The sequence below is a fragment of the Strongylocentrotus purpuratus genome, unplaced genomic scaffold (assembly GCF_000002235.5).
Source record: "Strongylocentrotus purpuratus isolate Spur 01 unplaced genomic scaffold, Spur_5.0 spur5_scaffold_10, whole genome shotgun sequence".
NCBI lineage: Eukaryota > Metazoa > Echinodermata > Echinoidea > Camarodonta > Strongylocentrotidae > Strongylocentrotus > Strongylocentrotus purpuratus.
Genome location: NW_022145595.1, coordinates 18,416,768 through 18,442,195, shown reverse-complemented (window position 1 = coordinate 18,442,195; position 25,428 = coordinate 18,416,768). Strand labels below are relative to the sequence as shown.

Here is a 25,428-nt window from a genome sequence, read left to right as displayed (position 1 = left end):
ATGGTGGTGATTAACGACGATGCTTATGAAAATGAAGATAATAAACAGTAAAATTGTGAACACACCTCGAAATTCTGCAAACACATTTAGTACTTATAACATTTGTAAATCATTAAGTTTTTTTTTTATTATTACACAAAAAAAGCTCAATAACAAGAACATTTCATGCAAAGCGTTCGTATTGTTTTATTTATAAATGAAAGCAAATTTAGTTTATAACACTGATCTTATATCAAGCTTGAGCTAATTATGGATTACCTCCCCCTCCGTCATTCTCGATGCAAGAGAAATGGCTTCATATTCTTTGTTCGCAGATGGCGCTCTTTAAGAAATAGAAAGGCGCTCTGATTAATCAACCTATTCAAAAATATGTCTGGCAAAATATGATTATTAACAAAAAACAAACTAACTAACAAAACTAAACCAATCTCCCCCAAACAAATTAATGAAACAGCACGACAAAAGCAAAAGCAAAACCAACAAAAAGGAAACAACTAAACACATACTCATGACTATTATCCCCAAAATACCGATGTGATTCCTATTTTGGTTAAATTCAAAGAATTTCCCCCTAATTAAAATTAAGCTTAATTTGAATAAAGTTGCTATCCACAAGCCAAAGATAGATATGCTAAACATGAAATATTATGTCTGTTCATTCTAGAATTACAAAATGGATCTACGAGAAAGTGAACATCTATGATATGATCCATTAGGTTTTTCATGTTGAATGATTATCGTTTCCAAAGTGGTATCACATTGATATCTGGATATCACCGTTTTTAAATTTTCACACAATTAAGATATGACATGAACAATGGTTATAGATAATGGTTATCACTGAGAAAACGTTGACCAACACGGTGCCAACTTAAAATATAGTTCCTATTGACAGCCGAATTTGATTTTAATTGAAAAATGTTTTTAAAAAGACGAAGCTACACATAATAGTATAATAGTATATTTTATATGCTTGATACCAAAGCCATTAATATCTGAGTAATAACATCAAAACGTTTTCTGTGATTTAAAAAAACTATTAATACAAAATTATGAAAAGCAATAGAGCCAACGAAAAAACGTCTATATAGTTATCAGCTCATGTTATCAGCCCCCAAACAAACTAATAAAACAGCACAGCAAAAGCAAAAGCAAAACCAACAAAAAGGAAACAACCAAAAACATACTTAGTACTATTTTCCCCAAAATACCGATGTAATTCCTATATTGGGTATAAATTCAAAGAATTTCCCCCTAATTAAAATTAAGCTTAATTTGAATAAAGTTGCTATCCATAAGCCAAAGATAGATATGCTGAACATGAAATATATGTCTGTTCATTCTAGAATTACAAAATGGATCTACGAGAAAGTGAGCATTTATGATAGGATCCATTAGGTTTTCCTTTTGAATGATTTTCGTTTCCAAAGTAGTATAACATTGATATCCGGATATCACCCTTTTTTAATGTTTACACAATAAAAGATACGACATTAATAATGGTTAAAGATAATGGTTATCATTGAGAAATCGTTGACGAACACGGTGCCAGCTATATAGTTCCTATTTACAGCCGAATTTGATCTTAATCGAAAAATGTAAAACAAAAATATTAAAAAAGACGAAGCTACACATATAGTATAATTGTACATTTTATATGCTCTATATATCAAAGCCGTTTATGTCTGAGTAATAGCAAAAAAACGCTCCTGTGTTTTAAACAAAAAATGAATACAAAATTATGAAAAGTAAAAGAGCCAACGAAAAAGCGTTTATGTAGTTATCAGCTCTTGCATGCATTGCAGAGATAGCAAAAGAGTAGCTCTGTCATCTCACGTCGATCCACTCGTTGTATTGAAGTTTATTGCCAGGACTAAGCACTACAGAGAAAGAAAGGGAAAGAGAGACAAAGAAAAACTACGATTAATAATAGATTTAACAAAAACTCTTGTATAATACTGTAGCACATATCATTATGATATAACTTTTCTAAGCGCTTTATAAGGACTTAGGATATTATTACCCTGCCTTTAGCTGTGGCAACCGTAACGTTGAATACACTCAAGGAAAAAATCCTACACGATTTCAGTTTCATTAGAAAGGAAATAATTAATATTTTCATGACATTGGTTTTCTCAATTATTCAATTCTAGAAGAGAAAATGAATTTACAATGGTTTATTAGTTGGATTCATAGCGGCCAAGTGCGGAATTGTAAAACAAAATTCAACAGTGAAATGTAATCTTATGGAAGAGTCGGTCATTTTCGTCTATCGTATCAAGTTAACGAGATGGCTGAATTCCGGTAAAGATTAAGTGTAATATGTGAGCTTCCCCATTTTCTGTATGCCAATTAAGAAGAAAAGTCCCCCTGAACATGATTGCTCTTGAAGTACCTCCATATTCGGCATATGACTAGTACTAGCTAAAGTGTTTGGATCAAACAGTCAATAACGAATATTCGTGTAGCTTCATGCATATACCCATTTCTGTGTCAAGATTGTATGATCTTCGCCAAGATTGAGCCAATTTACGTTTCATTTTTAACATTTAAAAACTTCACAATCCATCCCTCTGTACTAAATCTAATAGGAATCAATAGTATGTTTGTAAGAATTAATCTGTATAAATATATAAGCATGAAATTTTATTTTGTGTTAGCTGTAATGATAAGCGCATAGAGAGACTTTCCAAGTCTATTTTGCAATTTTAAAAGTCCATCTTTACTTCGTTATCATTATTCGTATTTATTAATAGTATTATTATTATTATAATGATTATATTTAAATTATTATTATTGTTATCATTATCATCATTACTATAACTATCATTATCATCATATGATAACTATCATTATCATCATAACTATAACTACCATTATAAAATAATAAATCTTTCACAATGCTTGACACCAGTACTCAGCTGTATGTCTAAACGGACTTACTGGACGTAGGTAGGGTTTCCATGAACTTCAGCCTGGTCTGTTGAAGGGTTCACCTTCCTAATTAAATAAGTAAATAAATAAAATTGGAAAGAGCGATAAAATAATTGAGGATGAAAGAAAAGGTCATCATAATAATGAAAATGAAGTATACAAACAAACGGGATAATATCGAAAATATATCGCTAGTGGTAGTAGTTTGTCTCGCAATGTTGGTCAACAAGGGATCTAAAAGATCCCGACGTTTCGTGCGCCGCTGCAACACTTTGTCAGGTGATCGCCCGTAGAGTATGAAAAACGCTTGCTTACAATATATTACCTGACGAAGTATTGCAGCAGCGCATGAAACGTCGTGATATTTTAGATCCCTTGTTGACATTGCTAGACAAACGAACATTACTAGCGATATTATGTTCGATACTACATCCACAATGAGTTATATATTTAGCATTATTAAACGGGATAATGCTAAATATTTATTGCGATGGTATTAGGTGAAGCTCGTGATAGTTGTAAGACACCTTTTCTGGTCGACCATGTGTATCCTTTGCGGTAATTTCCTAGGAATGTTTAGCCTTAACACGGTACCCAACATTCCAACAACCTAAACTTAATGCTAATCCAAAACCTAACCTACAAGCCAATTGTAACACTAACCCTTACCCTCTAATTTAAGGAAAATAATATTCTGGTTTGATAAAGAGCTTAATACACAGACAATGTGGATTGATTTCTTGCTATATAGGACGTTAGTGCCTGACTATGATTCGGCCCCTCAACCATTGGATTGAGAGAGATGACAAGTTAATGACAGAACCACTATACCATGACACCTCCACATATCGGAGCACCCTCTTTAAAAGGCCCTGTACAAGGACACATAAATGTAGGTCTACCTGAAATCCCATGATGGCAACGACCTCTTGAAGGTCAAGGCGGTGTCAATAGCCCTGTCAAATATTAACACGTGCGAACATTACACGTAATACGTGATCCCAATATGGTTTATATCGGATGTACAATAGGGTATGGAAAATGTCTGCAGTTGCTTTTGTTAAGGTCATTGCTATTATGATGACAGTGCTTTTTTATTTCTTTGGCGCCAACAAACAAATGTAGCATACCTGCTCGACGGTGGACGTTGTTTTGGTAGGCAGATCAAAATGATGACAATCATGATCAAAACGATCAGAATTACCGATCCCACGGATATTCCGATGACAGCGGGCGTCGACAAAACTGTAGGGAAAGAGGAAATGATTTAATTAATTCTTGACTTAAAAACTGCATATATGTACTGATAATTGTATGTTATCTGTAAGGATAACTCTGCAGTTTTTAGGTATTTAGTTATATACAAAAGGGGTGAGGATTTTTTTAAAATTTCATACAGGATCCAGAATCGAATACCTAAAGCTTAACATCTTAAAAGAAGAAAAATAAAAGTTAAAATTCATACATCAAAATGTAATTCTACCTCATCTAGATTTTGAGGACATAATATGACAATCTCCTTATGGAAAATATATAAACCTATTACAAAAGCTACAAAAAAGAGTAGGAAGGACTATTCTAAAAATAAAGCCTCAATTACATTGTTTTGTTCAATGCATGAAATACTGCGGTGGGAGACTTTGAAATCTCACCAGAAATTCCATAACAGTGTAATGATGTTTAAAGTTTTCAATAGTAATACACCAAATTTGTAAACAGGGACGTTATAGTTATAGAGAAGAACTGGAATCAAGCCGCTCTCCTTTGACCCCATGCTCCAAGCCGCCGAAAAGTTATGCGCTAATTTGCAACTGTTGACCAGGTGGTGAGATAAAAGAGCGCATGAAATCACATCAGAAAATGGTATCACAGCAACTGTTCGCTGTCCCTTTCAATGAATTCCCATCCATTGTTGAATGTGTAAAGAGTAGAACAAGCAAACACAGACCTGTGTAATTTCATCCTTTTTTAAACTTCAAAAATACAAAAAAAAACACGCGAAAACACGCATTAGCAAACTTAATATTATTGAAGATTGTAAATCATGGATTCAATAACGAGACATTAAAACATGCACAAATTAGCGCATTGTCCTAAAATATTGAGTTTTTGTCAGGATGTAATTTTTCTTTTACCAACTCTGGCACACAAATTATTGGAAGGACGGAGTACTAAATTTGAAAATTTGTTTGATGCACTATTCCCATTACAATCCCCATATAAGGTTTTTGATTTACACTGAAATTTGCCGGTAATTTAATATTTTGTAATAAATGTAAAACTGGTGCCTGGCTTCCGAAAGTCCCCGCAGTGGAAGTGCGGTTTGGAGCATGGAACTTCAAAGCCAAGTGGAATGTTACACATCCCATCGTTACGCATTAGAACTCACGAATGCGTTTGAATAAATTACAAGAGTTTCGTCTCCTTTTTACTACTCCCTGCTGTAAACAAATTTTATACCCCAATACCTTATCAGCTATAATACAATAATCTTTCCCTTTCCAGACCCTGAGCAAACAACTGCAAACGCCCTTTCTTTCTACAGGGAGGGGGTCGGGGCTAGGATATACGATATCATTTCCATTCATATTAGCAATTGTATATCTCTCTTTATCCAAACGATCTCTCTTACAACTAATTTAATTAATACCGTCAGACCTTAACATAATATATTAAAATACTATTGTTTTTTTTGTTTTGATTTGTCCTGTTTTTTCCATCTTTTCCCTCTTCTTTTTCTTTTTGGTCTCCATGGAAGACCATGAAAACATAAATCTTATGCCATAACATTTTTTCGCTTGCTTATGTAAAATTTATATTCTGTGTATGTTTATACATTTTAATATTTGTTATTATTCTCTTTTGATTGTTTAATTTATATGATGAAAAACAACACATTTTAACAAAAATGTAAGGGCTCATTCAAAATCGACCTGGCTAACTGCTTACCTGGCCCATGTGGCTTCATAGTCATAGAGGTCATAGAGGTCATAATCGTCTGCCCGGATGCCTCACTGATGCATGTCGGAATATCGCCAACACTCCAGGTACCATCTGATTGGCAGGTTAAGTTGACCACGTGACTCAGTTCGAAGCCGGCCTCGCACACGAATCTAGCCACGCCCCCTGCCATGTAGGTCGTCGCGATGGCACTTCCGTTAGCAGGGGCGGGAAGAGTTGGGCAACTCACTTAAGATAATGAGAACAAAATATGAACCGTTGAAAGGATAAACAAACTTTTTGATGGATGTTCGACTGCACGCAGTAGAAAATGATGCCTCCACTATAGAGCGATTTTACAAACAAAAACAAACAAAGTTTGATTGTAATACATTAACAGGTTTTCAGAATATCGTGATTACACATCGTAGAACACAGCAAACAATACAGATAAGGCGAGTTGCACATGAGGAATCAAACCCGTATCAATTGGTTTACCCATCGAGTTTCTATCGACTACTAGTAGATTATTAAAGCCCATTGCACACGATATTTTTTTGCTGACGGAAGACAACGTTATTGACTTGCGCGGTCTTTGACATGCCTTGTTAGACAGAAATCATAACCAAAATGAATGCGTAATGAATAGTTCAAACCAAAGACGTTTAAATATAATTACTAGACGGAAAGCAGAACGCGCGGAAACCATGCAGACGAATGGGATTAGGCTCCGCCTCTTTTGGATCATTTGAAGACAAAATAAGCACCCGAGGCGGCTTTTTGATTGGATAAGTGCCTCATGAATATGTATTTTATCGATAGTATCGTTTAAGAAACCGGATAATATATTTGACCTCATTGCGTCACTTTAATGATGCAGATTTATGCACGACGCTACTACACTCGCACAAACTGACAAGAGTTAGTTCATTGAGAATGTGTGAGTAATTGATTGAAATATGAGTAGATTAAGTGAATTTAGTCATCAATTTTGAAAAAGCTGCAATAGTCTTCGTTATGAACTGTAATTTCGTTACATTTGGAGACAGTTCTCAACAGATTTTTGGGGAAAAGACTATTGTCAAATATTGCTCTTGAAATTGCACTTTAATTTTCATCGTCATGAAGTAGTTTGACTGCGGTTTGCCGTCATTTCACCCTAGTACTCCAGTTAGGGCCCCGTGGTTCCGGCAGGCCCACCCCGGGAATTTCGGTGCTCATTAATTTGCATCAAGATCAAAATTTCTAATCAAGTTTCATTTCAGATTTGATCGTCATCATGAATCTAATTCACCAATCACCGATTTAATTTAAATCTAGATTTAACGTTACACCTTACAATAATCTCTGAAGCATGATTTTTTTGATAATCCAAGTGGATTAATTCTTGATAAAATCTTTAGTAGATGTGGACTCTGATGGCTTTACTTATCAATATCGGTGCCATCCGTTCGCTCAGTTGCATCATCGGTACGCGGTGCGTGTCAACTTTATTTAGACCAAAATTATCTGTGACCATTGAAAATTAAAAAAACCCCAAATCCTATTCATTTAGATGTAAACCTGAAACTTATTAATAAAATATATTTAAAAAGCATCAACACTAGGATTTGTTTATTTAATATTTAGATTTTGTGTGGGTCCAGCGTGCTTGTCAAGTTGTCATTACTACTACTAGAGTCTAGACCTAGGCCTAGTAGATCTAGCTAGCTATCAATGGCGTACTCAGGATTTTTTCAAGGGGGGGGGGGTAAGAGGACTGTTTTTTTGTTTTGGGGGGGGGGTCATCTTTTTTAGGTCATCCATTAGGATTGTTTGTTTTTTAAAATTTTATTTAAAACAAAAAATCAACACTCAAAGGGGGGGGGGGGGGTCCAGAAAAACATACACATAAAAAAAGCTCAAGGGAAGGTTAACCTCCCCCCCTGCGTACGCGCCTGACCCCTATTAATTCTCTTAATATATTAGATATTTTTTTTTCTTCTCCAAATTGTGCAGTTCATGTTGATAAATCTATTTGTTTGTGTAAGAGAAGACCCCTAGTCCACAATTATGTTTACTTAAGTAGTCCACTTCTTCTTGTCTTAATAAACCAATTCTACTTAAGACTACTTTATATGTATAGGCCATATAAAGCACTTTTTGAGGCACAAGTTAAATCTTCCATTTAATTTTAATTTGTACTGTGGTCCATTAAATTGGAATGTTGATTTCCACACCATATTAAAATTAAGGCCAACCATGACATGAAAAATAGCTTTCATGCTAGATCTATTTTTATTTTGTTAAGGAGAAAGGGACGCCTTGATTGTCATATTGATTTTGTTTTCTTTTTGTTCCAAAAGATTGAAACTGATGAAGAGCTGGAAGGAGTTAACTGATCATGAGTAGACATTACAACATTTCTTATATTTGCAAGATGAAGCTGAAAGTCCCATGCAGGTAAAATTTTCAGGATATTTAGCACACAAATATTAAACGACCACCTATTAATTCACTACAAAGGAAATGGAACTAAGTTTATGTTGCTGTTGTATATAGTGGAGGGGATATTTTATTCTAGTTCTTCCCTTTCTTTGTTTACAAAGGGATTTGTCCTTATTTACAGGAGGTCCTGTGTGTAGAAGAACGATGTCTAATGCACATTCAAAGCACTACATAATAATAATAATGATCATACATGTAGGGTATACACAGGACCCCTCACTACTTTTTTTGTGTGTAAGTGGTCCTTTCACTTCTTGAGCAATGAAGATGAAGAAGAACACAACATAAGATTATTGAAAGTCTGTTTATAGGATGTATCATGTATTATGGTTGTTATGTATCTATTATTATCACTTTTTAATTGAAGTACCTACATTGTTTTCTCTTATGTAGGATGATGCTTCTCTACTGTGGATGATGAAGGCATGCTGATTACAAACCCAGGAGAGGAACAAAGAACATATATTAACAGAATCACTATATCTAGAGATGCGGGCCTACTACACTTTATACGAGCAAGTGTGCTAATATACATTGTAGGTACCCCCAATAAACTATTGTAGAACACATATCATGCAGAAAGTTATAGATCTGACAAAGATATTTTTCATTGTCCGTTACTTGTAAAAGAATACTGAATATCACAACTGTGATTTAGATTTAGATGAAATATAAGTCTACATTACGTATGTTTCAATATCATTATTTCCAGTACATTCTCTGGTCCAAGTTGTTTGGTCATTTTATGTCCCATACTTAACCGAGTATTATTTAATTATAAGCGCAAGTTCACAATACAAGTACATTGTACACGTATTACTTATTTCATACCTTGTCTGATCCAAGCTCCAGCAGGCCTATCATCTTAACGGGATCATCAGAAATAATCTAAGATGTGGTCAGTAACTAGTCTTGTAGGAAAAATAGTTTTGGTTTGCCCACTATAACCCCAAGTGAATTTCAGTCCTTTGTCATGTTGTCAGAGCAGGTATCAGGGTGTATGTTATTAGTCATTGTTGTTTTTCTTATACACTGTATCTTATTTCATTTTTCCATTCAACAGACTTGGGTAATCATTACAGCCCTTTCTTCTGAAAACTAGGCTACAACTTTATTGATCAATGCAGGAGACATCTACATGGGACTACGTCTTGAAGATGCCACCCTCATATAATGAAAGAGGACAGTAGAGATGGGTTTAAACTTGAATATTTTTACATGATATTTATTTATTATTTGTATTATATGTTTGTAGAATACCACATTCAATAAAGCTAATGAATTAATCATCATGTCAACTTTCAAATGATTAAAGATAACTAATCATCAATGAATAAACATTAACATTTTAACAATGTCAACTACCATCTTATGGGAGGACTGGGTCGAAAGATTCTCCTTGAAATTTGAGTGATAAAGATCTACCAGTCTATATCAAATATTGAATTAATCAATGATATTTTAATTATAATTATACATGTTGAAAATCATTTACCTCTATGACTTCTGTATTTTAGAGGATTTGTAGAGTATTGCATTATTGCAGTATAATGCTGCTTCAAGTATTGTATGTAAGAAGGTTTGAAAGTCAACCCTCTAAATGCATTAAATATAGAAAGACATAGACAGACTGCCATTTCATCATTGCCTTTCGTATCCAAACTAATAATTTTAATAGAATCATGTTTTGATACTTCTTAACTTAAGAAAACAGGGGGGGGGGGCTTGCAATCCTCTTTCTGGTGCTGTTTCTACATGGACCATGTACATAATGTAACTATTTGCAAAAGTGTAAACAATATTATATTTATCATATGTTTATATTAGAAGGATTTAGAAAGTGAAAACGTTTTGAATTATAGCATTTATGTTGCTAGAAATAATAATATACGTATAATTGCAGTGTTTATTGTTAAGGGAAAGGGATGGTGTCCCAGTGAAATTAACAGTATACCAATGTAAAATTAATAAAAAAAGAGAAGTTATTCTTTAAAATAAAAATTATGCAGGACATGGGCCTCCTAACTAAAACCCTGGTAGCACTTCTGGGTTGTTGTTGTTTTTTCTTTGGGGCTGGGGGGGGGGGGGGTGGCAGGCAACCCGGCCAATTCAAAATTTCCAGTGTTAAATTCAATTGTCGTTAAAAAAAGAAATCATTTATGTCAAGATGAAATTAAACAATGTTTCACTTTCCTTTTTTCAAGTTGGGACATTTGAATAAAATGATTAACATACTTTCCGATCTCTCTGGACTCTACGTTAAAAATGTTCAAAGCTCCTGCAAGGGCTGCAAAAAGGAAAAGCGAAGAGAATCCAAGTGAAATGTGGAGGGTAATGGAGTGAATATAGAATGGTTGATCGTAGTTGATAGCGAGTGCATGCAAATGAGTGGTAATAACAAGTACGACTGAAAGTGAGATAGAAAGAAATTGCAACAGGTTGTTCAGTAAAGAGAACACAACTTGCAGACGATATTTTTTGGAAGATGGAGAAAGAGAGAGAAAGGGAATTTTTAAGGTCACGATGAGGGTGGATGGGGAAAATCCATCCACTGTGCCACATAATTGTTTGTCTAAAATAAGGAAACTTAATACATCGGCATATTTAAAATGTATAATCATAGCCAGAGAATGTGTTGAAAATGGATGGTTATTATCATTTTTTGGTCAATAAAGAGATTTTCAGAAAAATATAATGCTGGAATATTAATAAGTAGAGGTGTAATGATGTTTAAATTAGTTGGCGTAAATATTCATAAATGAATGATACATGCCATTAAAACTCAAACAACACAACAACGGAACTTTAAGGTTCACTTCCCAGATGCATCCTGGGTACACCAGCTGTTTTACTGGTGATCGATAATACACGTTCGAGCGCGTATTTCACCTAACGGTGATCGCATCAGAATAATCCATGCTGATTCGCTGCATCACTTGCGTTGCTAGCGCGCAGCGTGATGAATAAATTACCCATAAATCCGTACAGTAGATTATTTGACCTCTCTAATTACGCTGATACGCGTATTGTCTTTTACCATGAAGTGAGCATCATTCCAGTACACTTTTTGCGGGGAGCATTCTACAGAATGCATAATTCATAAGGCTCATGAATTATGCAAGGCTTATTTTGGCCTCTAATGGATCCGGACAAAATGGCGGAGCTTGGGGGGCCTGTTTCAAACACTGCCTTGAATTACCGATAAATGGCTATTTACTTTGTTGATTAGACTTGGTAATAACGAAAACAGGTAATAACGAAAACGAAATTATCCCTCATGCGCAACACGGACATAACAAGACATAATCTTGCGCCAGTTTGTCATAACCTTGCGTCAATAAGTTGCATCTAAACCTAGATGCTCTGTCGTGTTCTGTTGAAAGTAGGGACTTTTAGATTAGCGCGTCGACAGCTTTGACTGCAACGTGTGACGTCATTTTAAGGCACTGCGCATGTGTCACGTCGTCTCAGTCGGCGATCGAGAATGCGTCAACCTTGATTTTTCTAAATCTACTACAGTACTAGTATATGCCGCGTGCGCATAAAATATACAGTTCCCCAAGTAGACAAAGGAACATCCCTTCCCTGCTCTTATGTAACAATGTGTAGAACAGGTGTCACATTCATATTCACCTGTTCTACACATTTTTACATAATAGCAATGAAGGGATGTTCTACCACAGCAATTGTTGAGGGTAGAATGAGGAACTGTATGTTTTGTCTTCTTTCTTTGTCCGTCATGTTCATAGTGTTACTTCCTGCATGCATGTATATCGTCGAGTGCAATTTAAAAGATTTCTAATTGTAGTCAACATGGGCAGTTCCGTACGTTGACACGCATGATCAGTCGGCGTTCGTCGTGTTCTCGTCCACTCAATAGGGACTTTTAGATTTGCGTGGACTGATACGTGTTACGTCCATTGAAGGCAGTGCATTACAAGTAGCATAGACCTATTGTCTTCATGCGAATCTAAAAGTCCCTATTCTAAAAGTCCCTCATGTATTGCATGGATGAATGTGACTGGCGCAATGGAATGAGGTTTTGTGAGCAGCAGGTATGAAAAACTTACCGAACGATGCTATGTTGTCGACTGCCTGCTGATATTGCACAAGTGCCTTCACGGAATTCTGGGCAAAACTCTGCGACCCCGTTGTCTGGTAGTCGAAGATACAGAACTGGTTCGTACCGCACACCTCTAATACAAGGCTTTGGTCTACAGAAGGGTTGGCGACAGGCTCAAAGACAGGAGTGTAAGTGCGGTCGGTATGAGATTCGTGGTCCTTGCTCGGTTCGTAATAGAACAACGATTCTGCTGCATCGATTTCCCCTGTATTGAAGCAAAGGAGAGTATTCCTTTGTAACGCACATGCGTGTTCAAGATCAGAAGCAACGACGCTATGGAGGATATCTCAATAATGCTCTAATAGTTTGGGAGGGAATGGTCTCTTCGATACCCGAGGTTATTAAAGGAGAAGGCTGAGTTCTTTAAAAGGTAATGAATAATCTATGAATTTTTTTTCAAAGGTTTTTTTTATGGTAGTTTGTAAGAATAAAGTGCACATACTAAAAAAATAATTGCATGTCAAAAGCTCTCATTCGAAATATGACAAGAACTTTCTAGCAATCATTCACGTGATATATGTGTGTAGTCCCCAAAATCCCATTTGTGTGTGCAGTGCATGTGATGTCAGCAAGATTGAGTCGATTTTAGTAATGTTTAATATTTCAAAATTTGTAGACGCCAATACCTCTATCGATAGTACTTAATAAACTTTTCCAAATAAATGACTTCATTCAGAATGTAACTGCATGACCAGAACTCAACCATATATTGAATACCTCACATTTACTTGCTCTCTTTTATAATTCTACCTAATTATGACGGGGAAAATTAAGTCAAGGTATTAAAGTCAAGGTCAAGATTATAGACGAATGACTTTCAGACGTCCCAGCTAAAAACCAAAAGAGAGTCTTTTTATGTTTAGGTGAATTATAATTAGTGTAAATAGTACATGTACTTTGAAATCAAGTGAATGAAAAATACCATTGAACAATATTGACAAACAGTTAGAGAAAAGTTATTGGGAGAAAAAATATGATCTTACATAGTAGTCCAAATTGGTAGTGCAACTGCTCAGTAGTCAGATCAGGTGAGAGGAAAGATCCCTGAGGAGTTAGGAAATCGTCGCTGGCATTACCATTCCACGTTCCCATCAGGCCTTGCGTTTGACCTCGGAAGGAGTCTGGAGCTACAAGAAGAATGCTCATGGCCCCCTCTGCTGCTTTTAGATTCAGCCCTACCCCTCCGTCAAAAGATACAATGATTCCATCTGTGGTAATGTTGCGACCGGTTACAGAGACCCCTAGGAAATCAAGTAGATGCAAAATGATGGACACTAAAGAACTGCATGGTATCGACTAGCTTATCGTACAACGATTGGTATTGTTATTGATAGCAAAATATGAGAGGGGTGGGGAAGATTAAAGGATCTGGAACACTATAGTTCTGCTCATTGTGAGTTAGAACAGTAGTTTGTGAAAAAACAGTATTCCTAAAGCTTAGACATTCTTGGTTTTAAGGTTTATCATATTTCCCAGTGGTGTGATATTCCTCAATACCAATTTTCTCGAAAAATTGAAGTCTTGCAACTGTTAAAGAAAATTAACTGCTTTCCCAGCTTTCTCTTGATAGGAAGAAGAGGGAACAAATGTGTAGGATACATAACTGAATTAAAATAAATCTAACCGCATGACGTAAAAAACAAAAAGGTTAATTTGTTATACCTGAATATGACCATCGAGAAGCCTGATCAAATTCAATCCTCGTGAAGTGTTGTCCATCCCCGGCTAGTCGGACATAGGCATCAAGAACCCTGCGTTCATTGGTTTGAATATGAATTATATCACTATCCCCAAATCGTGCTGCCATGGCAACAAACACCGTTGCATCAGACGTTCCTGCAATGGAAATTACAGTAGGAAATACATTTTGATATGAACATTTGTTCAACTAATAGGTGAAATATCATATTTTCCTTTAGAATGATTTGAAAGTGTACATACATTTAATACAGAAAGATGACATATGACTTCTTTATTCATTATTAAATATCATATTTTCATTTAGAATGATGTGAAAGTGTACATACATTACAGAAAGATGACATGTGACTTTTTTATTCATTATGAACAAGATGAACGATCTGGCGTTAGTTTCATCATTGAGCATAGAATGGTTTCCCCTCTAATATAAAACAGATGATTAACAATAGAACCGGTTGGGTTCCTAATCTTGTCCCATATTTAAAACCCTAAATAGTTGTTTCGAGGAACTTGTGTACAGGGTTCATTTAAGAATCTCTAAAGGTTAAAGCATATAAATCCCAAGTTTTTTACATGCATCTTTCACGTAGGTTTGTTGAAAAGTCTATCAGGAATTAAAATTATGTCTGAGTAAACTCGCAAACGGATGTAAAATCGGATTGACATCGACGTGAAAAGTATATTTTAACCCTTTGCTTACGGGAACCGGGTGGTCCCTGTGTTAAAGCCTATAGGACCTATAACATTCAGTAGTCAATGGGTTAAATGAAGACTGAGCTAAAACAATGAATGGAAAATAAATTTTACCAACGAGAGGAGCCGCTCTTGCATGTAAGATGAAGGTGCCATTTAGTGCGTTCAGCATCGTGAATTCACCGTGGCCGTTGAAAGTGTACGTGGTCGAGTCAAGAGTTGAAATATGTGGATCACCACTGCCCAATGCTGAGTTGTGACAACGGGAGGGAGAGGGAGGGGAGGGAGGGATAGATGGATGCGTGAGAGAGAGAGGGTAAACAAGGAGAAAGTTTAGTACGTGATATTGAAGGGGGAAATGATTTTGGGAGAGTGTCGAGGATGATTTTTTAGCATATTTTCAGACTCGTAACACAAACACCAAAACATCAATAATATCTCCAGTCTTCAGACATATACATTGGCTACCTATTCAGTCCCGCATCCAGTTTTAAGTACTTGTATTAACTTATCAATGTTTCTTGTCAGTTTGCTTCATCATATGTCATTGAATTGTTAATACAGTATAGACCAGAAAGAACGTTGCGTTCCAGTAAAAAATCTTTATTTTATGTCCCACAAACTATAACAAAATCTTACAGAGAAAGGTCATTTTCAAATGCAGCCATTGTTGTATGAAATAACTTGCCAGAATACCTTAGAAATAAAGAAACGTACGAACTATTCAGAAGTAATTTGAAAACATATTTATTTAGCACTTTGTAACATCTCACAATGATTATGAATCCAGTGCACCCTTTCCACTCCTTCTGTATTCTGTCTTGTAAAGCGCACAGAGACATGCAGTTATATCCAGGTTATATCTTTCCTTTGTCGACATGAAAATATTGTTATTTGAAGAAAAAAAAGTGAAATAGAATAACATCAGCCTTTTTTTTTTAGCAGGTTTTTTTAATATTTTTTTTTTACGTCGTCTGATGTGAACAAGGTTTTATGGTTACACACATACATTTCCGAACATGCTTCCATGACTTTGTCTAACTGTCGAATGATAGAAAAAAATCTCATCATGGTTATGCCTTATGGGGAGATCGATAAAATTGATGCAAAAAAGAATACCTGGAGGAGGCGGTACGTAGTTGTTGCAAGTTTGAGAAGGCCGATGCCGACCAAAATTTGTGCACTCATCTGGTCCACCGTAAGTACAGCAGTAGGTCCAGGGCAAGATGTCGACGAGGTAGTGCGACAGATATGGTACCTGAAGAGTTAATGAAGTCACGTGATACTATTTATAACCTCCACACAATAACGAACTTTGATTCAAGCTACGCGACCATTGTTCTCTAATTTCCTTTCGCATTGTATTATTTTCCACGGTAGTTGCCGAAGCTGTTACATAGGTTATTTTTTTAACATGTATATATTATTTATACTAAGGTGTAATATATGTTAAGTATGTATGCATGTATCAATGTTTATGGAGTTGTTAGATGCTATTTAAGTACAGATGTTCATCGTAAGCTCTGGGAAGAACAATTCATTATCGGCTGGACTGCTTGCAGCCGGATGTACTAAATGTCACTTTCCACTAATTTCCCCGTTCTAAACTTTTGTCTGATATATTCGCTTTTTCTGTCATTCCCTTTTCTCTCTCTTCTTCTTTTTTTTTTATTTTTCTCTCCCTCTGTATTTTTTCTTCCCACTTCACTGACCTGCTTTCATTTTCTGTCTTCACTTGCTTTCTTTATGACGTACTGTTACGTTTTACTGTTTTCCTACGCGCCTTTTTCCTTATTTCTGCCTTATTATCTCTATATGACGTAATTACTCGTGATCTCGCTCTCTCTCTTTGTTTGTGCACCAGCACATTTCATGGAGATAGGAAGCACATGTTTTGACGAATAACGTTTCTTAAAGTCAAATAAAATCATTACTTGAGGGCGGAAATTTCTAAAACAATTTCTTCTTGCACGGAGGATCAATATTTGCTATATTTTTGCCTATTATCTCAAACTCCGAGCAGAACTAATACTGCCTGTGTGTGTGTGTGTGTGTGTGCGTGTTTTTGTATGTGTATGCATCAATGGGTGTGTGTGGTTGAATTGTTCTCTTCGTCGCTTTGTAAAATCCTCTTCCTTTCTTCTTCTAATTGTTTGACAAAGAGTCACACCAAATGCATAATCATACGGAAAGGTACATACCTTATTAGGTTCTCCATATGGGGTAACGCCCCCATGGTGGTAACGATGGCTGTAGCCCCCTCCCAGACTATCAAATACATTAATGATCATTCCTTCATCACCATAGCAACACTCCTGTCCCCCTCCTAGTGTGCTGAAAAAGCAGAAGTTGACATTTACTTTCCCCCCCCCCCCCCATGCAGGATATCGATCTTAAAATCTATACATATCTTGTTCATTTCTAACATTTTGAAAAGGTCAGGTCATACTGTACTGTATAAAAACGAAAATTGTACAGAACTATTTTTGTCGTATTGAACAAGTGAAATCAGTTTAATATCGAGTATAGTTGAGGCGTCCTTGAGTACTTAAAACCTCGAGAAAGGCATTTTAAATCTCCAGCCGGATGTTAAATGGCTCCTCGCTAGTATGCGGACGTCATATGTGATTTTGATTAGCATGTTGGCGTCCTCAAAAAAGACGTTTGGCTGGAATGCACCCAAGTGGAGTGGAGAGTGTGCACATTCAAATGTACATGTGTGTGTGTGTGTAGAATCGTAATTGATTCCAGGTTAATAATACTTTAAGCGCCTCGGTCGGCTAAGTTGTTACTGGTGAAGTGCTTTATAAGAGTTGTAAGTGGATTGATAATGGTTATTATTAATCATGCCAATAACGTATGGAGAAGCTAAGCTCTTTCACATTAATAATTAACATCAAATACCTCGGTGTGTCTGCTCGTACGCAGTGTATCGCCCCAGGTTTATGGATACAGTTGCTAGGTGACGAGATGCCAATATCGCACAGCGGATGCGGACTAAACCTCCCTATGTCGATTTGGGCCTGGTCAAGTGTACATGGGCACGGGTGTGTGACGGACAGAAAGGAAGTATCAGACCAAACTTCTTCTCCAATCCAATCATTGCACCAATTTATTACGTCATCGCCATTGTGCCACTGTAGAACATGGACCTTGCTCCAGAGGGCAGCCCGGTTAGAACTAGAAGAACCCGAGAAAATAACGATTAGGGAACCAAGTAAATACATATTTCTATCCCACTTACCAAGAATCCTGCAACACGATTGGTCTAAACAAGGTCACACGGAAACTAGTGGATTGCTTTATTCTTGGTGTGATATAATTATTTTCTTTCTTGGCGTGATAGTACAAATATAATGACTGCTATGAGAGGAATGACTACTATGAGAGGAATAGTTGTTTTATAGGCTCAAGGGGACGTTGCATCCTGCTATCACCCCAAGGCGTAATAGCAAGATGCAACGTCCCCAAGAGCCTATAAGAAACTATTCCTCGAATATCAAAGCAGTCGTAATATCTATATGGGAAGCAAAGCAAATTATGAACGCCCTTTTCTCGTGCAGGTGGAAACTATCATCGCCTAAGTGATCTCAGGTATGTTAGGTAGAATATCACTCATCGTAAAATTGTTGCATTAGGAGTTTACACAACACAAAAAAGAATAGTGTTACTAGGAAAAACGTTTTCCGCCCAATAGTTCATTTGTATTGCTGACGTCACGAATAGTTCACCTTTTCCATAGGGAAAGAGTGAACTAATCGTTTTCCCGCCCACCCTCCCCATTTGGCAAAATTTAGCGAGCGTACAGGATTTCAAATACCTCCTCACTGGCAACTCCCGCGGTATTACGGCGCTGAGCCTCGTAATTTATGCTGTGCCGTAACTGCACTACACTACTACACCCTTCAATGTTTCATTTGAGCAGTGCAATTATTATTATTTTTAAATTTGATGTGAATGTGAGTACATTACATGTTATCACAGTATAGTGTCTAAGGAATGACACAGATAGAAGGAATATAAAACAAATATACAATGACTCATTCTTGGAACAAGCTAAAACTATTCGTACTCAGGAACATCAATAGTATTATTTCCCCTCGGCCTAGATCCTCGAGTGTCATTGTATATTTGTATACTATACATTCTTCCCTCGCCTTCAGCTCTAAAAAAATTGCTGCCCCGAGATCGAATCTCCAGTCAATAGTTCACCAGGCTCCAAATAATCAATGCACGTTATATAAATTACCAAGAAACGATAGATAAACTTATCAATCAATCAATTCAATCAATTCAAGGTTTATTAAAAAAACATGTGTCGCAGCCCAATGGCTGAATCGGTCATGTTTTACAATTAAAACACTCATTGCATATTTCAAACATAAAATACAGTTACAATTGATTTTTCAACATTGAAGTATATGTAGTTAATATGATAAGATTGCTTTGGCAGCAAAATGTAGAAAACAGAATATAACATGAAGACAGGAAAACAGAAAGGATAAACAATAAGAAAAGAAGTAAAAGATGAAGTTGTAGAAAATGCATGTACATTAAAAAATATAAATTGCATACATGTCTTTTTAAACAGTCACTAAGACAATATACGAATACTACTACATTTCGAGGAAAAGATATCAATTTTGATTTAATTCTTACTTTCCCCCTTGACCTTCAGATTCTATGACCCCAATAACACCGACGTCGACATGTATTTCAGGGTCCAGTAGCCCTGAAACGGTGTGGTAACCGATATGATAGTCAACGCCCTCTGCGACTGTGACCAAAGGTCCACTAAACTCCACGAAATTGTCCTCTGACTCCTCTCGGTAGCCGTAGACAACGATGTCAACCTCATCCACGCCTTCAAGGTTATCTGTGTTCCACGTGATCTCGAAGTCGGACTCTCTTTGGTTGCTTTCCGTTACCGAGGAAAATACATTGTCAGGAACATCCTCGACACTGACTGTAGGGAAAAATGTTCACTGTCTAGATAATATGGGCACCACTTCACGAAATCGTCATAAATACAAGTTCGTCGACATCCCATTGAAACGTCTAAATTACAATCAACTCTCGTTTCAATGGAATATTGACGAACTTGTACAACATTTCGTGAATGATGCCCAGGTACATAATCATGATAACGCGGCAATATATTTAATCTTTCAGACTTGTGCTCAAGTCACTGTCTAGTTCCAACCTCCTTTCAAAGCACTGTACAGACCTCAACTTATAAGTTTATGTTTTAGCCCTTCAGTATAATGTCTACGTGCTTTAATAGAATCTAGTAATTTCGATATGCTCTGTCTAGTGTGCTTGTATACGTACATGAATATAAATGCATTTGTCAAGAAAGATGATGCAGACAAATGAAGAAGCAAGTAAAATTGATAACCATTAACGGTTGTTTATTGGTTGGAATTTAAGATTTAGAACATTAATGTACCATTTATTTCTTCATGAACTATCATTTTTAAGAACTTTTGTCAACATTTTTGAAATGCATTGCTTTCGATTCGATTTCGCTTTCGATTTTGATGTGATGACAGCAGAGGTGGACATGGTTTAAAGCTTTTTACCAAAGACGATGTTCATATGAACTTACTAATTGTGAACAATCCTGTGAAATCGAACGTGACTCCATCGTCTAGAGACACGCGCAAGGGAATCTGTCCAACCTTGTAGAAAGTCGGCGAAACGCAGAGGGCGATCTCGTCTTCCAGAAGTCTTCCAGAAGTCTCGAATCCGTCGAACTCACAGATAATCATGCTGGTTGGGTTGAAGCATGGTCCGTTGATAAGAACCTGAGTTCCGCCAAGCATTGAACCAACCAAAGGGAACAAGGAAATGTCACCTGTCAGGAGGAAAAACAACCTCTGGTTAACGAAATGGTATGAATGAGGGCGTGGCATACTAATATTACGCTCCTCGGTGAACTTACGTTCACGCGGATATATATATATATATGAAGAGCTTGATTCCAAAAGGAGCTAAATCCATATTTTATCAAAATGGAGTTATTTGTCTTAAATAATGATTTCCTACATGGTGACAAAATGCACTATATCAACTTCGAAAATTTCACCAGAAAGTATGAAAAAAATTTGGTACAATATCATGTTCCTTTCCAAAAGGAGATAAATCCAAATCGGTTTCATTCCAAAAGGAGCTAAATCCCCTTTGGGTACTTCTGAGTAAATCACCTTTTTTTTCCTCCACTTTCCCTTTAGCAATGTACCTTCATGTTGTTATATACGTTAAAGGTGTCGCCCTGGACCAATAATATATGATAAGAAAAAAAATCTACCAGTTATTTCTGATTTTTACTAAATTTTTAGATTTTGTGGATTTAGCTCCTTTTGGAATGAAACATGGATTTAGCTCCTTTTGAAATGAAACGGATTTAGCTCCTTTTGGAATGAAAATGTGATATGTTGTCTACTTTCTTTTTTTAGTTGTGATTTCATTATTATTATTTAAAAGGAAAGGTTTGCTACTAAATTTTAATAAATTTCAGTGACTTTATTGAGAAAATATGAAATTTTCCAGGTACAATATCATGTTTCATTCCAAAAGGAGCTAAATCCACGAAAACAAAAATTCTAAAAATTTAGTAAAAATCAGGAAAAACTGGTAGATTTTTTCTTATCATGTTTTATTGGTCAAGGGTGATACCTTTAAAATATATAACAACATTAAGGTCCATGGCTTAAGGGAAAGTGGAGAAATAAAAAAAGTCGATTTACTCAGAAGTACCCAAAGTGGATTTAGCTCCTTTTGGAATGAAACTCTTCATATATATATATATATATAGAGAGAGAGAGAGAGAGAGAGTGAGAGAGAAGGACACTCACGCACTAAACACACTCACTTGCCTACGCACCCCACACAATACCTTGTTATTCGACCAGGTTTTGAATTATAAATCAAGAGATGACTACAAACATAATCATTTTAGATATCTTCTAATTGACCGAATCAAAGTAGTTAAATTTCACCAATTCTATTATACGTTGTAACATCCTGATAATTTTTTTTTTTAAAGGAATTAAACGTAAAGTATATCAAAAATGAATATATCAAAGGAAATGTGACATGCTGATATAAAAAAGAAACAAAGGAACCAAATCTAACTTTATTGATGTTTGGTATAAAGCTATCCGATAGCAAGAACAAAAATAAGTACATGGAATGTTTGAATCTGGGAGAAACTGAGGTGGAAGTGGTAAAGCGGAATGGATTGAGATGAATGGGTCATGAGTTGATGAAAGAGAACGATGAGCATGTGAAAAGAGCGTGGGATCTGGAAGAGGATGGCACAAGGGGCAAAGGAAGACGGAAATTGTCTTCGAAAGAAATGGTGAAGAAAGAAAGCAGTAAGGTTGGTTAAAATGGGAAAGGTGCTCTAGACAAGAAGAGGAGGAGAAAAGGAGTGTCATTATGACCCGGAAGTAAACAACTCCTCGTAAACGGACAGTTATGATGATGATGATAATGGTGATGATGATGATTACGTCAGCAATTGCAAGAATGGTTTTGGGATGTTTACACACCGGAGGTAGTACATTCTAATCCTTCGATGTTGGAGTTGTCCGTTCTGAATACCCATCTTCCTGGAACATCGATATTCGATGTCGTTTCGATATTGACGACGGCCGCTGTCCGAGATCCAGGGACACTATAAAACGTCACTCCGTCACCAGCGTTGAATCCAACCTAAGAGTCACGACATGTAAAATTTAAGGCAATTCTCCTGTACAAATGTAACTTGATACGGGTTCGATTCATGTTTTAATTCGTCTCATTTCATGTCATATTGCCCCCCCCCCCCAAAAAAAAAAAAAAAAAAAAAGAAGAAAGAGTGAAAATCTTCAGTTATTTGGTCTATCCATTAGTTGATGAGAAACTTAATTGACATACTTCTGACTCTTAGCTACTGCGATTTTTTTGTTCTTTGTTATCACCATTAAACAAAAAATTATGTTATGATCCCTTTTATCGATACATGCAGCATAGCATTTGAACGGGTTTTATTTTCCAACAGTGCGTGATTACTTGCACTGAAGCATAACCCCCTTTAATTGGATAGTTGAGTTCTGTTGCAATGGGTGCTACGCAATTTTTTTGGGGGTGAGATAATGAAAAACTGAGTATCAAATTTAAAGGAACATGCAGAGGGCGCTACACAAAATCATCTCTGTTTGACCAAAATCGGTTCAGAGACGGCTGAAATATCCATAAATATAACGATTTCTAATATTTGTGTACCACCACCAATATTCAATGATTTGAAAAAGCCGTTGAAAAAACGAAATACTGACTTTTACATTGTATTTCAGCCAATGCCGATGATGGCTTTTTTGTTGGCTTTTTGTGTTGGTTAAATTGAGCCTAACCAGCCGGCACATGTATTGTAATTATTAATTAATAAATTAATAAATAAATTAATTAATTAATTAACGGTCACCGTATATTATTGAAAGTGGAGCTGAATTGGTATGATCGTTTTGGCTAAATTTCACACATTCCGGGGTCTAAAATTACCTTCATAGCAATTTTAGGTCCTCAAAGGGCGCTAGAAATGGCATAGATGAAAATAAGAGCAATAAATGATAACCATGCACTTTGAAAGCAATTGCGGTCTGAACAAAACAGAACTCAACTATCCCTTTAATCTATGTGACTGCACAGTTCACTTCAGCCTCTTGCCCTCCTGACTAAACTAAACCCAAAATCATGAAAAGGATCTTCCACATTTAGAACCTAATACCAGAGTCACAACCGACACCAATCTTTCCAAAATTCCCTAACACCAAATGTTGGAGAATTACTCTGTCTGCACTCGACTTGGGGTCGGTTTGGCGGTTTGACTGATGTATTATATCATAGAAATGGGAGGGGCTAATGTGATACATGAGGTCGTTACCATATACACAATCGGGTCCTTATTTTATAAGAAGAAGGAGGTATAAAGCAAACGATATAATGATTTACCTGAGCGGGGGTTCCACCAAGACCAGTACCACTATCACCACCACTGGCACCTCCTGTTGTCCAGTTTATTTCACCGTAATTAAAGATGGCGAAGGAGTATCGACCATCTGTCACCATCACAGCTTGAAAGGAATTTCTCTGCAGTAAAATATCAAGATTATCAAAATTTATATCTTGATATGAATATTAAATGAAATTTGAAGAAACACGAAAACGGATAACACGGCAGGATGTTGAATGAAATGATTATCAAGTTTAAGTAATTTTATTGAAAGATAAAGATGTACCAAAGTGAAAAAAGGCAAACAAAATTAGATTGCTTGACAGAACAAAATGCATAAAAGTCAAGTAGTGTTTTACAAATTGTAAATGTTGGTTCAGCTTGATTTCCAGCAGGTTTGCACTTGAGTTTAATACGTTCTGTAATCCTTTTTTCGTGTTTGCAAATTGGCCGACAGGACTTTCAAAAGGGTGAATGCAAGACTCCTTAAGAAATGCCAATTTTTTTATTTTGTTTTATTATTCTCGTGGAAATTCGTCGGGGTACTTTTTAAATTACATTGCCATAACATGACACAGTACCAGAAATCTATAATACAGTGGCGACAGATGATCAAAATGAATAGGGTCAGCGGCGAACAATATATTAAACCAGTGTACTTACGATAGAGGTATCAGCAGCACCGAAGAAAGCTACTCTGTCCCAGGTCGCGATGTACATCCATGACGACACAAAATCTCTCATGTCAACAAATGATGCTCTTATAGTTTCATCGGCTTCGAGGAATATGTCGTCGTTTTGGGCGAATCGTAAGACTTGTCGATAGGATAGAGTCCCACCATTATTCGTGTCGATATCAGCCCAGAATGGGGTCAAAAGTCGTCGGCCATCAGCGAGTGGAAACGGATCGGGGGTAAATTGATCAACTCTCGCCAAGAACGAGATGACACCGTTATTGTTGACCTGCATCAACATTTATATGAAAGTGACTGGTAGTAAATTTTAGTAACAAGGCTGGGATATCATAGAGAGAATGAGAATGAAAGCACGGAAATGAAAACAAAGAAATGGGGAGACAGACAGAGAAGGCGGTAGTAAGTATAGGTCTGGCTAATTCATGTGGAAAGTTGAAAAAGACGAACGGTGACAGTATTATTAAAAAGAAAACAGATTAATCAGCTAACACTGATATACACACACGCACACGCACGCAAACATACATAGAGAGAGAGAGATAGAGAGAGAGAGAGAGAGGGGGGGGGGCGAAAGTAGGAGTTGTTGACTGCACTAGGCGGTAACAACCGCAGCAAGTCTCCGATGTAAAATACGCTGGGATTATTTAAAAATTGTCTTTCCTTTTAAAATTTTAAATTAGTTTAAGAATTGTTAGCCTTTGATATCTTTATCATGTTTATGGGACATCGATTGTGTTCAGATGATTACATGTATGTACCAAAATGTGACGTAAGTCTTAGTCTTATCTATGATATGTGTTCCTAAATGTGATATCATGAAACGGTTTCGACAGATTTCTTTTAAACAAAATATTTTG

The 25,428-nt window shown here is 36.3% G+C and overlaps 1 protein-coding gene across 1 annotated transcript; it reads right to left on the bottom strand.

The window, feature by feature from the left end:
- Positions 1–1,788: 1,788 nt before the first annotated feature.
- Positions 1,789–24,620, bottom strand: LOC105446574 (sushi domain-containing protein 2-like). Its single transcript, XM_030979136.1, has 15 exons — positions 24,540–24,620; positions 23,876–24,013; positions 20,487–20,685; positions 19,538–19,844; positions 17,783–18,058; positions 17,080–17,212; positions 15,998–16,136; positions 14,993–15,127; positions 14,147–14,320; positions 13,468–13,725; positions 12,432–12,689; positions 5,884–6,123; positions 4,065–4,179; positions 2,944–3,000; positions 1,789–1,880 (listed from the first exon to the last, which is right to left on the bottom strand). Exons 1-15 carry the CDS (start codon positions 24,618–24,620, stop codon positions 1,874–1,876), a joined length of 2,517 nt encoding a protein of 838 aa, XP_030834996.1. The 3' UTR covers positions 1,789–1,873.
- Between the last annotated feature and the right edge of the window lie 808 nt (positions 24,621–25,428).

Bases quoted from the DNA above. Each gene is read 5' to 3' on its own strand.
- LOC105446574 (XM_030979136.1), bottom strand. From the start codon at position 24,620: ATGAGAGATTTTGTGTCGTCATGGATGTACATCGCGACCTGGGACAGA. The intron at 13,726-14,146 runs GTATAACAAATT...TTGATTTCCTAG, and splicing joins TTCTCGATGGTCATATTCAG to GGGTCTCTGTAACCGGTCGC. The intron at 3,001-4,064 runs GTATGCTACATT...TTATTTAATTAG, and splicing joins CAACGTCCACCGTCGAGCAG to GAAGGTGAACCCTTCAACAG.